At 39.0% G+C, this 16,553-nt stretch overlaps 2 protein-coding genes across 3 annotated transcripts in view; one reads left to right on the plus strand and one right to left on the minus strand.

Annotated features, from left to right (window-relative positions):
• The window catches only part of LOC106566722 (atrial natriuretic peptide receptor 2), a 53,305-nt gene extending 43,709 nt beyond the window's left edge, over positions 1-9,596 (plus strand). For both annotated transcript variants that reach the window (XM_014135043.2, XM_014135051.2), the window contains exons 15-22: positions 87-255; positions 2,678-2,824; positions 3,574-3,697; positions 5,658-5,726; positions 5,823-5,997; positions 6,844-6,942; positions 8,510-8,601; positions 9,068-9,596. In XM_014135043.2, the coding sequence (XP_013990518.1) occupies positions 87-255; positions 2,678-2,824; positions 3,574-3,697; positions 5,658-5,726; positions 5,823-5,997; positions 6,844-6,942; positions 8,510-8,601; positions 9,068-9,130 (938 nt within the window). In that variant the 3' untranslated portion in view covers positions 9,131-9,596. The remainder of the gene's footprint in view (positions 1-86; positions 256-2,677; positions 2,825-3,573; positions 3,698-5,657; positions 5,727-5,822; positions 5,998-6,843; positions 6,943-8,509; positions 8,602-9,067) is intronic.
• Positions 9,597-11,392: 1,796 nt separating this feature from the next.
• spag8 (sperm associated antigen 8) lies at positions 11,393-16,249 on the minus strand. The gene is made up of 6 exons (XM_014135031.2): positions 16,015-16,249; positions 15,558-15,717; positions 15,257-15,302; positions 13,647-13,761; positions 13,396-13,458; positions 11,393-12,494 (listed from the first exon to the last, which is right to left on the minus strand). The coding sequence occupies exons 1-6, from the start codon at positions 16,084-16,086 to the stop codon at positions 12,381-12,383; spliced, it is 570 nt and encodes a 189-aa protein (XP_013990506.2). The 5' UTR covers positions 16,087-16,249; the 3' UTR covers positions 11,393-12,380.
• Positions 16,250-16,553: the final 304 nt, after the last annotated feature.

The raw sequence follows: 16,553 nt of genomic DNA on the forward strand, positions 1-16,553 counted from the left end.
GTCCTTAATTGATCGATCAATTTCACTGTTTTCCCAGAGAATGCAGAACACACACACTAACACACCCCCTATCTTGTCTATTACAGAGATAGTGCAGAAGGTGCGTAACGACCAGAGTCCTTACTTTCGGCCCACCACAGACAACAGCTGCCACTGTGAGAAGCTAACCATCCTGATGGACAGCTGCTGGGCCGAGGATCCCGTCGAGCGGCCAGACTTCAGCCACATCAAGATCTACATCACCAAACTAAACAAGTAAGCACTGAACACCGTCGTGCCCCAAAATGGCTCCCAATCTCATCTTGTATCAGATACCATGTAGATAATATTTTCTTTGGATTTATATTATGAAGATGTTTGAAAAAGAGAATGGAGGAAATAATTGCATTAAGTTGATATTATCAAGAGATGCTGGAAAAGGATCTACTATTAATATGAAATAAAATTGGGATGCTTATCACACACAAATCATTTCAGATCAGAGCGATAGGAAGTCTTCTCCCTCCAAAAGTGTGGGGCTTATATTTATCTTGTTGCTTTTCATGGCTTACGCTATGCATTATTTAGAATCATATTTTGGTTCAGTGGTGTGTGCGTGTATGCATGTAAAAAGCATGTTTTCCCTTGAGCTGGGCACACCTGTCGCTGATCAAAAGCAGGAAAACCTTCAAGATGTACAGATGAGGTACCTCTGTCACAAAGAAAATAAAGTACTTTATGAGCTGTGGGAGGAAATCAGACCCTGGTATTTGCTTTGTCGCTGGATTAAGCTTTCCTACAACTTTCAGACGTGCCCCCTTGGTGCAGAAGTGTTGTGATGTTATTCAACGCTTCTGTATTTCTTACAAGTGTAAACAAAGGCTTTTTTTGTGTTGGTATAGTAGAAATCCTCCTTTTGAATTCTGACAGTTGTGACAGGGAGATCACAACTACGGTTGCAAAGGTACCGGTAATTTACCAAAGAATCTTCAGTAATATTGGTAATTAACAGGTAATTTTTGTCAATCTATGGTAACTTTGGTAATGTATACTTGAATAACTAAGATGTGGTGATTGCGCAGGTCACTTCAGTAAGCTGAAATCACTGTAATGTTCGTATAACCATTCCTGGACAATCCTAGCCTTGTGGCATCCTGCTGAAAAATCCATTCATGGATACACTGCTGCCATGCAGGGATGCACCTGATAGGCAATGATGTTCAGATATCCTGTGGCATTCAAACGTTGCTCCACTTTTATCAAGGGGCCCAATGTGTGCCATGAAAAGACCACACCATAACACCACCACCTCCAGCCTGCAGTGTTAACACGCGGCATGATGGATGCATCTACTCATGTGGTTTTCTCAATACCATAGTCCTCCCATCAGCATAAAACAGCAGGAACCACGATTCATCAGACCAGGCAAAGTAATTCCAATTCTCCAGTGTCCAGTGTTTTCGTTCCTTAGCCCACTGCAACCGCAGCTTCTTGTTTTTTGCTGAAGGAAGTGGAACTCCGTAAGGATATCAGCTGCCATGTCCAATTCGTGTCAAGGTACGACGAGTTGTGCATTCTTTTATGGGTCTTTGTGCACCAATGTTGTACTGGACTGTCAGTTGACTAACTGTAGCCTGTCTGTTGCTCTGCACAATTCGTCAGCCTCCTTTGTCCTCTTTCATCAATGACCCGTTTTCGACCACTGGCCTGCCATTGGCTGGATGTCCGTTGGGTGGTAGACCATTCTTGATACACACAGGAAACGGTTGAGTGAGACAATCCCAGCAGCGCTGCAGTTCTTGACACACTCAAATCAGTGTGCCTGGCACCTACTACCATACCCTGTTCAAAGGCACTTAAATGTTTTTTCTTGCCCATTCACCCTTCACACAGCCATTCACCCACATATACACAATCCATGTATTAATTGTCTGAAGGCTTCAAACCCTTCTTTAACCTGTGGCATCAATAAGGGATCATATCTTTCACCTGGATTCATCTGGTCAGTCTATGTCATGGAAAGTGCAGGTGTTATTAATGTTTTGTACACAGTGTAAATTGCACAAGAATTATACATTTATAGATTTTTTTAAGGTATTTTTTTGTCTTTATTCAACCGGCCACTTTGTGTTGCCGTTAGAGATAATGATAACCATCTGCCGGTAAATGGAAAGGATTTCCCAAAAACCTCAATTACATTTTAACTACAGTGTAGTCTATGCCTACCTGACAGAATTATATCATGATTATTTGCATCAATCCAGTGACCATTTCGTTTAGGAAACTCTGCAGTCACACGAGCGCTACAGAAACACTGCTAACCAAACAATGGTCTCTGGCTGGTGCACACTTGCATTAAAGGGTAACTACACACAAAATTCAAAATTTCTTAGATTTTTCCCAGATCTTAAAAGTGGCCTCCTGATGTATAAAAAAGTGTGATTTTGAGAGGCCGAAAACCTGAAAAAACCTGAAACCAGGAAAAACAAAACGGAGAAATGGATTTAGGAAAAACTAAATGGAATCAGGCAAAAAAAAATAACTGATTTTATCGGGCCCTAGTCCATGAAGTCACTTCTGAAATACGCATTGAATTGTACATTAGGTGATGTTAACAGAATAGAAAGTTCAGATATTTTTTATTCAGAATGGCAACAAATTAATGGGTATGTTATCTTTCTGTCTTTTTTCAACACAGGGAGGGCAGTACCAGTATTCTGAACAACCTACTTTCCAGAATGGAGCAGTACGCCAACAACCTGGAGAACTTGGTAGAGGAACGAACGCAAGCCTACCTGGAGGAGAAAAGAAAAGCCGAAAATCTACTTTACCAGATCTTGCCACAGTAAGAATAATTATTATTCAGATTTTCGTCTTGCACTATTATCCTTATTATCAGTCTGAACTTCTGCTTATCAAATTGAGAAAATGAGGAGACTATTTTCTGTATAATGCTGTGCCACTTGATCATTGTTCAAATTCCAAGAAAGAGCGTCTCAGCTTTCTATATCTCACACTTAAAAAAAAGATACACATTCACAGTTAAGCAGAGAGGAGATGAAAGGGCAAGGCAAGATGGGAGCTGACAAGCAAACTTCTCATTAACCAGAACTAGGAGGAGAAATGTGATAGGGGGGTTATTAAGCACCTCTGATAACACGAAAGCAGCAAACGACAAGCCATGTCCTCCATCTATTTAAGCTGTCTGTCTCAGCGCCTTAGTCACACTCATTTATCCTCCCATTGTCTGGCCAAATGTCTCCCTCCAACTTTAAGCCAATTTGACAGACAGAAAATGGTCTGAGAGAACCGAGAGATACCTTCTCTCACTGCAGAATTCTGATCATTTGACCAGAGTCCTGGATTAACCTAGCTGCTAGTGCTACACTGTGCCTCTGGCTCGTCACTGTACTTTCAAATATTGGTGAACAGGAAATGATACTGGTAGAATCTGCTTATTTACTCATTGTGGATCGTAGCTGCCAAGCTTACTCTCACTGTTGATTTATAGCAAACGATAACATTATCTCTTAAGCACTGTATAAGCATTTTGTTCATTGTGGTTTTACTTAATTTGCGTTTTCTTGTCCACAGCTCAGTAGCAGAGCAGCTAAAGCGAGGGGAGACGGTCCAAGCAGAGGCGTTTGACAGTGTGACAATCTACTTCAGTGACATTGTGGGTTTCACGTCAATGTCAGCTGAGAGTACACCACTGCAGGTAAACAACTGTCAGTAGATATATTCACTCCTAACCAACAGCAGGTACAGACTTTACACAGTAGCTATCCTATACCAACCAACAGCAGGAGAAAATCCACAACATGATTTTGCACTTTGAATCTTACTGTGTGACCAGTCAGTTTTGCTAAGTAAAATGCACTCAAGGTTTATTGAGTCAAAGTATCAATTCACCATGGGAAATTAGAGACTTCCTGTAAACTCTCCCTCAAGACACTTGAAGGTAGTTGACAAGAAAGCTTGAAAATATGCTGGTCCAACAACTCATTATGGGAAGAGAAGAGAATATGAAGATGAAATGTAGAAGAGCTTCTTTGTTACTTACACCGACCTCACTCATGCAGAGCCTATTAAAGCACCTACCGTATGTCTCATAGTTACTAAGCATTCCCACACAGAGGCCACAACTCAAAATAGCTATTGTGAGTAGCTGAGAGCACATTGACTTATTGCTGAGTCACTGGGTGCTGTAGCTGCTATGAAATGTCTTCTCTCTCATGAAGAAGATGATGAAGAAGAAGATTTCAAGACCACTCATATATTGAGAATCCCTTCACCAGGGTCTAAAGTACTGTATGATGAATGGTTAAGGGCTTGTAAGTAAGCGTTTCACTGTAAGGGTTTCACTCTTCACCTGTTGTATTCGGTGCATGTGACAAATTCAATTTGATTTGATGGGATGGTTGTAATGGTCTCAATGGTTGTAATGGTTTTAGTGCAGTGCCCCAACATGTAATTTTCTCCAGACATTTTGGTCGTTCCGAATTCTAAAATTCATCCAGAGGAACCAGGTTTTCTTCTTGATGCTACTTGTGCCATGCATTCAGACAAAGTCTTACTGGAGTGTTCCTTCTAAAATTGTGAAGACACGTCAGTCTTCATATAATTTCCAATAACTCTGCATGAGCGATAGTTTGTACTTGGCGAGTGGTACACCCAGACTGATCTATTCTATTCATCCAGCAGAAGCTACTTACAAGTACAGTCATAAAGCTTACCTTTCATCAAATGTATTTTAATATAGCTCAGAGCTAAGAATCCAACCACTAGGTTTCAGTGGCGATGTATTATGCGAAATATATTCATTGTTATATTATATTCAATATATTCATTGTTATATTCACTTGATTTTAAGGTCACATGTCTATTCAATTAAGGCCACAAAACAGACGGTATTCTTTCAACATTAGTGTAGCTTTGAGGTCTAGGTATCTCACCTACCAGTTAGTGCTCTATTTAATTAAAATATCTAATTACATTTATCCATTTTCCCACCAGATGAATTCGTAATGGTTTAAGAAATAATGCTAAGCCCCTCTGAAAGTTAAACTAGAACTAAGACTGTTTTCTTAGCATCCATTTCTCTCTCCATAAGCCACTGAATCTCCTAACTTGACCAATAGCCCCTCAAAGGAATTACAATATACAAACAGTTATTTGATGAATGACAAGAAACACTTGATATTTTGAATAAACAGCTGATGTGTATTACTCTTCAAATTCCGGAAAATATTGGGGAAATTTGTTCCCAGTATTTGGTCGGTTGCGTTGTTTTACTCATGCAAGCACATTTCTCAGTAAATTGAGGTTCTGGGCACTTGTCCAAGGCAGGGGGAGCAGAAATATTTGAATCTGACTGGGGAACCATTGGGAGTTCATGCAGAAACACATCTCAGTCAATCACGGTGGCAAACCAGATGGAACATGCCTCCTGAACACACACAGTGGAACTTATTACCTTTGCACACTATCTATGAAATTGCTTTGTTTCACAAATGTTTGCCACTAGCTGAAGAAGTATTTCTAAAATAGAGAGTGAAAGAGCAGGAGGGTAACAGTTATCTGGTTTTAGTGGTGGTGTTTGCGATTGTTTTACCCTTGAACCATTGTTTCTAGTTTACCGGAGTACTGTAGCTAAAGTATTGTTTTACTCTTCATAGGTTGTGACAGTGCTGAATGATCTCTACACTTGCTTTGATGCTATCATCGATAATTTTGATGTGTACAAGGTAAGTCAGATGAATCATGTTTTGTAATGTAAATATGGCTCTTTTATATATAATCACCTGTTTCAACCTACTAACATGTTGTCATGTATATCTGAGGTGGAGACCATTGGTGATGCGTACATGGTGGTGTCAGGGCTTCCAGTCAGGAATGGTAAACTACACGCAAGGGAGATAGCTGGGATGTCCTTAGCCTTACTAGAACAAGTGAAAACATTCAAGATTCGTCACAGACCCCAAGACCAACTACGGCTAAGGATAGGAATCCACACAGGTATCATTTCACATAGTTTGAAATTATGGTTAAAATGTCTTATGCTTAACTACTGTTGGAAGATAGATGTTGTTTTTTTTTCTAATTGAATGAATCAGTGCTTTTGGGGACTGCCCAATCCTACTCCTGATCCTTGGCATCCATATAGTTACCACTCAAAACACCTCTAATAAATCATACAAATGTAAATCTTTCAATACCTCCTAAATGTTACATGATCTTCCCTAGCCAATGACAGTTTATTTAATTCTATGACAAATAACTTAATTATGTTATGGCACAAAATTATTTATTTTATGGTAAATAGTTGTCTAGACAAGAAGTCATTTGTGATTAAATTTCCCACTTATGTATTCTGCCTCATGATTGCATGGGGCTTTTGCTCACTAATTGTTATAAACTGCTGTGATTGGTTTTGACAGTTGATGACTATCTAGGTTTTAAGACATACAGTATTTCAGCTAAGAAATCTCTGGAGATATCTCCAGTAGCTACAATATTTGGACATGATGATCAAATACAACAAATACAAGCTGTATTGCATGCAAAGGAGGTTTTTCATAGTGCTTGGACACAACGATCTCACGCAGGCAGTATTTATATTCTTATTCAAACACTTGACATGAACATCATCACTGATAGGCCTTTAAAAAGTGTGTGGGAGGTGCCTGATCCTGTCATTGTGTGAATATTTTGTTATTGAGTTCAAATATATCTTGATCATGTTTTTAAATACACCTAGCCTATCTTGAGTTTCTGGTGATGAAAGAAATTGTTATCCATCTACAGTATGCTTTTCCATGGAGGATTTTTCCAGTAAATTTCACTGCCTTTTGTTCTGTACAGGGCCTGTCTGTGCTGGGGTGGTGGGTCTGAAAATGCCCAGATATTGTTTATTTGGAGATACTGTGAACACAGCGTCTCGGATGGAGTCGAATGGAGAGGGTGAGTTTCAGATTTGGATCTCTGTTTTCCTATTTTCTATTTTGATTGATGTCAGCACTTTAACACTTAAAACTATTAATGTGGAAATGCTGCTGCATAAAACAGTGTCACATTCTGGAATCCAGTTGGGACAATAATATGAATGACTACCTCATCTCTGTACCCCACACATAGAATTATCTGTAAGGCCCCTCAGTCGAGCAGTGAATTTCAAACACAGATTTAACCACAAAGACCAGGAAGGTTTTCCAATGCCTCGCAAAGAAGGGCACCTATTGGTAGATGGGTAAAAATAAACATTGAATATCCCTTTGAGCATGCTGAAGTTATTAATTACACTTTGGATGGGTTATCAATAAACCCAGTCACTACAAAGATACAGGCGTCCTTCCTAACTCAGTTGTCAGAGAGGAAGGAGACCACTCAGGGATTTCACCATGAGGCCAATGGTGACTTTAAAACAGTTAGAGTTTAATGGCTGTGATAGGAGAAAACTGAGGATGAAATATTGTACAATCTAGGTGGGCAAATCTCTTAGAGACTTACCTAGAAAGACTCACACCTGTAATTGCTGCCAAAGTTGATTGCAACATGTATTGACTCAGGGGTGTGAATACTTATGTAAATTAGATATTTCTGTATTTCATTTTCAATACATTTGAATTCAGGCTGTAACACATCAACATGTGGAATAAGTCAAGGGCTATGAATACTTTCGGAAGGCACTGTATGTTTCAGCTGACACAAACTAAAACAACCAAGTATTCATTATTTCCTGTTGATTATGTGGTATTTCCTTGGATTTGGATTTTGTTCGTCTGTCGAGCATTCCCTGTTGTATATTTGCTTATGCAGTTGTTTTGTGAAAGACTGGTTTCCAGTCATTATTTGTCCTGACTAAATCTGACTAATGCTTGTGTCTGAGAATCCATAACAAAAAATATTGTGGACTGGCTCTTTGCACATACTTCCCTGTAAGAAACGAAGCATCAAGGGATAGATAAAGTAGACAGGGATATTTATCATCACAAAGCAACAGAGGGGATGGAGGTTGTCATCATAGCGTAATAGTGGTTATCTGGACCGGTATTACTGGCAGCAGTTCTTAACTGGTGTAGTGGTAGTTGGACCTCTGGTGCTCTGCCGGCCAGGATTTTTTGTGAGTGACTCATCACATTATTGATTAACCCACTCACTTCCTGCACACTTCATGCTGTGTGCTTTCACGTCCGTTGATAAATAATTCATAACACTTATAGCCAGGCCACATCCATAGTGATAAACTGCATACCATAAAATAAATATCCTATAGTGGTAGGAATCACCTCTGGGACTGCACTGTCAAGAGCTGTTTCTAGGCAACAGGAAGATTTCACTGTTCATTTCTACTTTTGACCTGCACATAACATACACAGATCAGCCACTTGGTTGACATATGTATGTATGCGTACTGTAATTGTTATGATCTACCACAGTAGAGGATAAATGTTTCATTAATGCTACTCGGTGTCACTCCCTGCAAAGCACTCACTGTGATTGTCTATTGCCCCATTGATGTGTTTCACAGCCTTGAGGATCCACCTCTCCTCAGCAACCAAAGAAGTGCTGGATGAGTTTGGCTATTTTGAACTCCAAGAAAGAGGGGAGGTAGAAATGAAGGTAAGGCCACAATGAATAATGCATGTGTTGTTGTCAGCATTATCTGTAATGGCTTCATGTATTCAATACTGTCTGATAAATGAATATGATAGATTTTTTTTTAAAGAATACAAAAGTGTTTTGTCACATAGACCAGATAGGTGCAGTGAAATCTGTTGTTTTACAGGGTCAGCTATAGTGAAATGTGGTCTTGTGATTCCCATTCTGTTTATTATATGCAGTGCATTTCAGTAGATTGCAGCTCTGGATCTCTCAGATTACGAGTGTCGTAAAAAAGATGGTTGTACTCTCCTGTTGAAATGGAAGAAAACCATAAAGTCTGGTTATGAAGAGTAGTGTACTCTCTGTAGTTTTAACAGGCCCAGATAATGCCAGGGTCACCCTTTAAGGAAGAGAAGCCCTTTTGTGTATCTATCACTACCAATCAACTCCATTGATGAGCCTATTGATTTCTGTGTTTTTCCAGGGCAAAGGCAAAATGAGAACCTATTGGCTTGAGGGGGAGAAGAGTGATGTGTACGTTATCTGAGAGGCCTGCTGATAGCTGTGCCCACAGTGGAGCCAACCACAGAGGCTACACAGTGGCAGTCAGCCAATGCTTTATTTGTTCTAGAATAAGTCCTAAAGGTGATTCCCTCCCCAAAAGCGGAAAAACAATATTTACTGAATTAGACCTTTTTGGAAAAGAAGGGATGTTCAACGGTATGTTTATATGTAGGGTTACTGCCCCAAAAAAGTAAGATGTTTTGTATGGAGAATCTTTCTGTCCTGAGATTGAGTACTTTCTATATTATGATTTGTATAATGTGTTTGGAAGTCAATTCTGTATTAATATTTCCATACAGCGTTCATAACGGATGGGCGCACAGTGTAATAGATGTCAATGCAGAGGTCTGAGTTCCACAGTGGTGTTATACAGTACAAGATGATATATGTATATATGTATATCCAAGATATTGTAAGATATTTTGTTCAATAAACTGAGTACAATACAACTGTGTTTCATACATTGTTCAGATAATATTATTTATGTTCAACCTATGTGTTTTCATAGTCGTGTGTGAGTCGGTGCACTGCGTTGTTCATGTGCTTTTGCTAAAAACATTTCATGATTTAGTAAATCAGATTTTTACAAAAGAATAACATTTTTAAATATCATCATTGACGGTAAAAGGGGGACATTTCTTGTAACCAGCTCACTATTTATACGTCTTAACTTTTATACAGACCCGGTGCCAGGATAAAGTGACTAAGGGGGCAGTTGAAATCGGTGAGGGAGCAACATTTTTGGTGGTTCTTGCATTGGAATTATATAGAATTCTGCTTCTATCACAATAAACATACAGTTCAAAGGCTGAGACTCCGAGGCCAAAAGGTGAATTACCTTATGTGAATGCAGCCCTCTTACCAAAATAATGCAAACTAAATGCTGAAAGTAGTAGCCTAGTTATTCATGCAAAAAAAATGGGCTTTGAATACTGACACAACTGCGAATGCGAACAAATGAATGCGAACAGAACAAAACAGCGGTAGGCCTACTATAGGCCTATAAACAAAATATCAGATCAATAAAGGCATAACACAATCTATATTTGGCGGCTTTTTATGGAAATCCAAAGGAGTCATACCTAACCACCCGGTGGCTTCCCATAGCCCCCCTACACACAAACACACTGCGCGGCGCGCTCTGTCCATGGTGCTGATACAGTGCAGCAGAGGTACAGATTTCGCGCCAACCTGTCACTCAATCATTTTAACTTTTATGCTATTTTTATATAAGGACATACAACTAAAACTGAGGGGACACAAGTTTCAACTGAGGGGGCCAAGTCCCCTTTTGCCCTCTGGTGGAACCGGACCCGCTTTAATAACTGGGCCATATTCCCCAGATAACCCTTACCCAAATATTTTCTCCAAGATATAACTTGGACAGAATTGAGTGTCCTTATGACGTTCTCTAAAAATATCAGAGAATCTGCTTTATTTATTGTTTGAAAGGTTTCTCTTTGTAATAGTGAAAGTGTAAGTTAGTCAGTTGAGTTAGTCAGATGTCATGAGACATCCCAAAAGATCTGTCTTCTCACAGAAACGTCTGTAGCGTCCGAACTAATGTGACCACTCTATGAAAAGATGAGACTCTCACAAACACGGTGGTGTTCTCTGTTTTGCTCTACAAACCCCACAAGCGCCACAGGACTCTGTCAATAACGCTGATATGCCAATTTCTGTCTGCAGCATACATTTCCTAAGTCTGAATCGGGCCCTTATCAACCAAGTAAGCATCACATACATTTACATTACGGTCATTTAGCAGACACTCTCATCCAGAGCAACTTACAGTAGTGAATACATACATTTCTTTCCCCGTCCTGGTCCCCCGTGGGAATCGAACTCACAACCCTGGCGTTGCAAACACCATGCTCTACCAACTGAGCCACACGGGACACATAAGACCCTCATCACTTTTGTCTCCCCTTCAGGGAGTGTACAGTATCTAAATCTGTACATGTGTGTGCATACAGATGTTTAAATTAAATTAAATGATACTGTAGAATTCAGTAGAAGAATGAAGGATGAATTTGAGTAATTGTTGAGTCATCAAGGCTCCTGGTTTTATCTTTTGAAGAGAGTTGAAGAGAGGGTGAATAACGTCATTAGCATTTTTGATACAATTTGGGAGGAGAGACAACAACAACCAAGAAGGGAACTTTTGACGGGGGAATGCACTGAGGGAATTTCTACTGCAGGTATGTAGGCCTACTGTATCACAAGCACATAGTTCACAAGATGGTTCAACATTTGTCTCCTCTGACAAAAACACTACATCCATTTTAATAACTCAGAGCAGTGCTCCCTTCACAGGGAAATACAGAGAATGAAGTACTGTAATACATTTTGTATAAACTTAAACAAATACACAGTTATGGATAGATCAAAACAGACATTATTAATTTAATTGAATCATGGGGGGAAATTAGTAGTCAAATTTATTCAAGGCAATATTTACTTTATCACAGTTAATTTGAATTAAAATAATTATATGCAATATATTTCACTTGGCTGGAAGTAGCTAAATGGCATCTGTTTCAGACATCAATTGTTTCACCCTCTAATCCCATGAGGTAATGAAATGTTTTGGGGGAAAATCTGCATAAATGTAGTCTAAAATTACTTGTTGCCATAGCTACCTCCTCATAATCTCTGCTGAAAGTGAGAGGAACACCATGTAGACTTGTCTCTTGATTGACAGAACACGAATCTGAATCAGAGCCATGCTCTCTAAAGTAAGGAAGCTGCATGAACATCAATATTTCTGACATCTGTAAGGCGGAGGCTTCTGTGTGCCTCTCTTTCTAAAGGTGGAAAAACACTTTCCTCATCTCAGAAAACAAATGGTTTTCTTGTCATTTGTCCAAGGACAATAGCCAGATCCATTTTTGCCCAGCACAGGAGAAAGTGGAAAATGTGGCTTTCTGTTGTTCAGCACTGCTCAATTGTGGTAATTACAAATGGCAAAGGTTTAAGAAAAAGACCATGGGAGAAAATAACCTACAAACAAAAATAAATTCTGCAAGGAGACAATGACCCTGAGATAAAGTTAACAATTCAATACCTTTCATCTGTCTGCTTGTGTTAAATAATTTGTGCAGTACTTACGCAATTCATATACAGTGCAGAGACTAGACCTAATTGAAATGATAAACAGAGCAATATTCGTACACAATATTATGGAACAATAATTTAATACCACTGTGTCCAATGCTCACATAAGTAACAGCTTAATTCTCCGGTGTGTACAGAATAGGCTTGTCATCCATGTGTTCACTGATAGGTGTGCTGAAGGTGGCATTCTTCTTGAATGGGGTATCCCTGGTTCTCACCGCTGTCACACCCTGAGACGGCAGAACATGGTACAGGACATGTTTTCTTGCTGTTGTTTAAAAAGGTTTTTGTGTAGACTGTAGAGTATTATCAGACTACAGTGAAACGTATGCCAGGTATGCTATTATTACAGTATCTGCTGCTCGTTTAAGGCTTAAATGAACTGAACTGAGTTAAAAAGTGGATGAGATCCATCATTTCATTCAGAAATCGACAGTACCCTGTACCAGCTGTGCTCTTTAAAGTCTATTGGCAGAATCTAATAAGATGTCTTATTGAAGGGCTCCTTGAAACCACATTCAAAATGGAGGCTTGTAAATAGTCATCAAATATGACACCAAAATTACAAACATATGCTAAATCCTTTTCATTTGTTAATATCTTACATATCAACATCCATCAAATACTAAAACTCAAGGGCCAGATGTCCAACAATAATGATGGTTTAATTGCAAGAATAAAATACAGATTGTGCAGTAGAGATTAAATACAGTGTTAGGAGTGAGTCCCAAAGAGTACAAACCTAAGAATACTTAAGAATAAAATGATTGCTTTTTTTACACATTCATGTAATGTTTTACTGAGTTATGGGTATGTGGGAGGTCTCTTCCAGCAATTTATTGTATTCAATTTTGTAAGTGGAATAGCCAAGCAACAAATGCTTCACAAACACAGACAGACCACTAACTCCACAGTCACTGTACTATAGCAGAGTAAATGACACATCACACACAAGCTGAATTAATAATTGAAAATAATAAAGATGATAAAATGTAACAAAGGCATTTTGTCTAGTGTTGACTATAATGTTGCGCAGCCACCCAGTAATAGTGAAAACATGGCGCTCTGTCCATTTATGATAATGTAGAGCGGGTTATGTAAATGGAGGAGTAATGTAATAATCAGACCGACCTGTATCTGATGATGATTCTCACTCCAAAAGGTAATTGCCTGATCGCTTTTGTAGTCATGCTCCTAATCACAGCAAAACAAGAATGCATTAGAAATGAACATTCTGTTCAAGTATGAGTTGAATGCTGCTGTCAGTTTTACATGTGAAAGAGACAGGAAAATTATAAATGGTAGCTAGTCCCAAAACAAGGTGTCTCACAAAGAGCGGAATTTTATAATCATGTTAATAAAATATACTTGATTTAGAAGACCTTTAGTGGTGAAGGCAGGGAAGGCTGAAAGCCTTCAACTTTGTAGTCCTCTTTGGTAGTGGAGCAGAACTCTGTTTTGGGAGGCTCAGGGTTCAATTCTGCATGTGTCTGCTCACTGTGGGATAGAGGAGGAGGGCCATACCAGCATGAGAACCTACAGCAATATCCTTATCTGTCTCTGCTACTCTGACTGTAACGTCCTGACCAGTATAAGGATTATTTGCTATTGTAGTTTGGTCAGGACGTGGCAGAGGGTATTTTGTTTATGTGTTTTGGGGTGATGGTGTATGTAGTAGGGTGTTTGATTTATTATTTCCGGGTTTTGGTCTATGTTCTATGTTTTGTATTTCTATGTTCTTTCTGGTTTGTTGTATTTCTATGTTCAGGTTGATGGGGGGTTGGACTCTCAATTGGAGGCAGGTGCTTTCTCGTTGCCTCTGATTGAGAGTCCTATATATGGGTAATTGTTTGGTTTGATGTTGTGGGGGGATTGTTTCTTGTTTTGCCTGTGTGAGCGTGACAAGACTGTTTTGTTGTTCGTGAGTTTTTCGTTTTTGTTATTTTGGTGTTCTCTTTATTTAAAATAAATACAAGATGAGCATCCACATTCCTGCTGCGTTTTGGTCCTCTATTCCCGACGACAACCGTTACACTGACATTGTTTTTTCACATTGCTGAACAACTTTAGATCACTATTTTTAAATCTATCAGTAGCTGCATTGCTGTGTGTAAGGTCTATGCAGTGATAAAGGCTAGTTATTCTTAGGCTTACATGATTAGTGCATGAATATGCATAAAAAACACATTCATTACCATGCGGATCAAAATAATATTGTTCCACTGTTATTCTACATTATTCATACAGGTTGTCATAACATACTTATTTGTGGTGTAAACTCCCTGTTCTATCTCTTCATAACTGGTGTCCACAGATCCAGATTTAATTCTCACGTTGAGCAGCTTCCAAGAAGTGTTATGTTGACATTTACTCTTACTGTTTCCCTACAGCAGACTACTGCCATGGAAAAAACAAAGCAACACTCTCCAAACCACTATTCTGTCTGGAATCTTTTAAAGGTTCTATGACTAATGCTACTTATTTAAATGTATGTTATTTTTGTCATAATAAACTAGTTAGAGCCTTGTTAATGTTCTTTACATTTAACTTTGAGCATTCAGTAAAAATCTAGGTCCGTTTTGTGACTGTGTGGTTTTATATGGCATAAGTCAGTGATTATGAGTTGAGACTCTCCCCTCCAACAACCAGTTTTAACCGTCATACCTCCCTTTGTTAAAATCACTTGTTGGGGATGTTAACCACATTGTTGGGGATACATTCTATTAACCACATTACAATGCACATAAATGTTAAATCAGATAATAAAGTCAAATCAAAAAGCACAATGTTTTCATAGAACTGTAAAACTAACTAAGACTTGTAAATTACATCACTTTCCTCCTACCAGTTCCGCTCAAGACATGGATTGAACAGTGTTGTGTCACGTCTCGAGTAAATCACATCGTAAAAAAATAGAAAAATTTCAAGCTTGAATGTGTTGTTCACATTATGATAACTGTTATGAAATGAAACTTTGGTCAATTAGGCCTACCTTATTTTCTTGAGCAGATCATTTTCCAAAAGTTCTCCTCTGAGGCCTTAACAAATAAAACAAATAAAAGATGGGCAAAACACACACCGAACTCTAAAAGGCTTGAGTGAATTTGAATCAAGTCAGCCAGTGAGACAGCACAACAGTACAGTATGAACAGTTTGCACAGTAGTAAGGTTACAGTATGTTTGAATGTTGCGCGGCATCCACTGAATCTAAAACTCATTCCAGGAAAAATCTATTCAAGGTCGGCTGGATGTAGGATGCTTATTGGTGTTCAATGTTCTTATTCTGTGCCTACCTCTTTGTCTCACCCCATGACCCTTGGGAGGGGTGAAAGCAGCATTCACTGTGGTGACACCTTGAACTTTGGATGACAGATCCATAGTGAGAATCCCTTTATGTCCATTTTTGTGGATGTGCGCTCTGGGCCTCTCATTGTCAAGGACGGCAGTGGCCCGCTGAATGAATGTAATTCCAAAGATTAATAAAAAGCTGTGCCATGTGTGACAACATATTGTTGTTTTCAATCATTTGTAATTAGTTAAAGGAGTGACTTGTACTAATTACCTATTAATGATGGCACTCATAGCTAACTGAGAAAACAGGAGGGAGAGCATGCAAGCCCTCATATACCTGAACTTGGCTATACATGTAGGCCTACGGCTAACTTACATCTCTCTCTCGCTCTCACACACGCACACACACCACACCCAGCTTTCATATTGAGACAACTTTTGCCAAGAAAAAAAACTCACCTCCTCTACCCAGTTATACAGCAAACATTTTCCAATAGATTTTTGTTCAACAGAAGCGTCCAATGCAGTCATTATATTTTCATTACAATGCACTTAGTTAGTAGTGTGAAATCGCAAATTTATCTTGTGAAACCAAGATAATTGAGGTAGCTAGCTAGCTTGCTTCTAGCTAAATGTAGCTAACACTATTTATTATTCTGTTGTGGAAGTGTAACTCTAGCAACTGTAAACAAACGACATCGTGACGTCATTCCTCGAAAATAAGCGTAGAGATCCTTTTGGGTCTTTGCGGGTCAAATAAGCTTGTTGACCAATCAGGGCCTGAATATGACTGCACGTCACATAATAATTTAACACGTTTATAATTTTTTTGACTTAGTTATTACACATTGATTACACCATCACTCGTATTTCATATGTCACAGCATTCACCGATACGTATGCTATGATGTTGGTAAAGTTTTGACTCGCGCACCCGCCGCTGATGCAAAGATGTGGTACTCTATAATTTCCCTGAGCCTGGAAATGACACGTATGTT

The sequence above is a fragment of the Salmo salar genome, chromosome ssa01 (assembly GCF_905237065.1).
Source record: "Salmo salar chromosome ssa01, Ssal_v3.1, whole genome shotgun sequence".
NCBI classification, from domain to species: domain Eukaryota; kingdom Metazoa; phylum Chordata; class Actinopteri; order Salmoniformes; family Salmonidae; genus Salmo; species Salmo salar.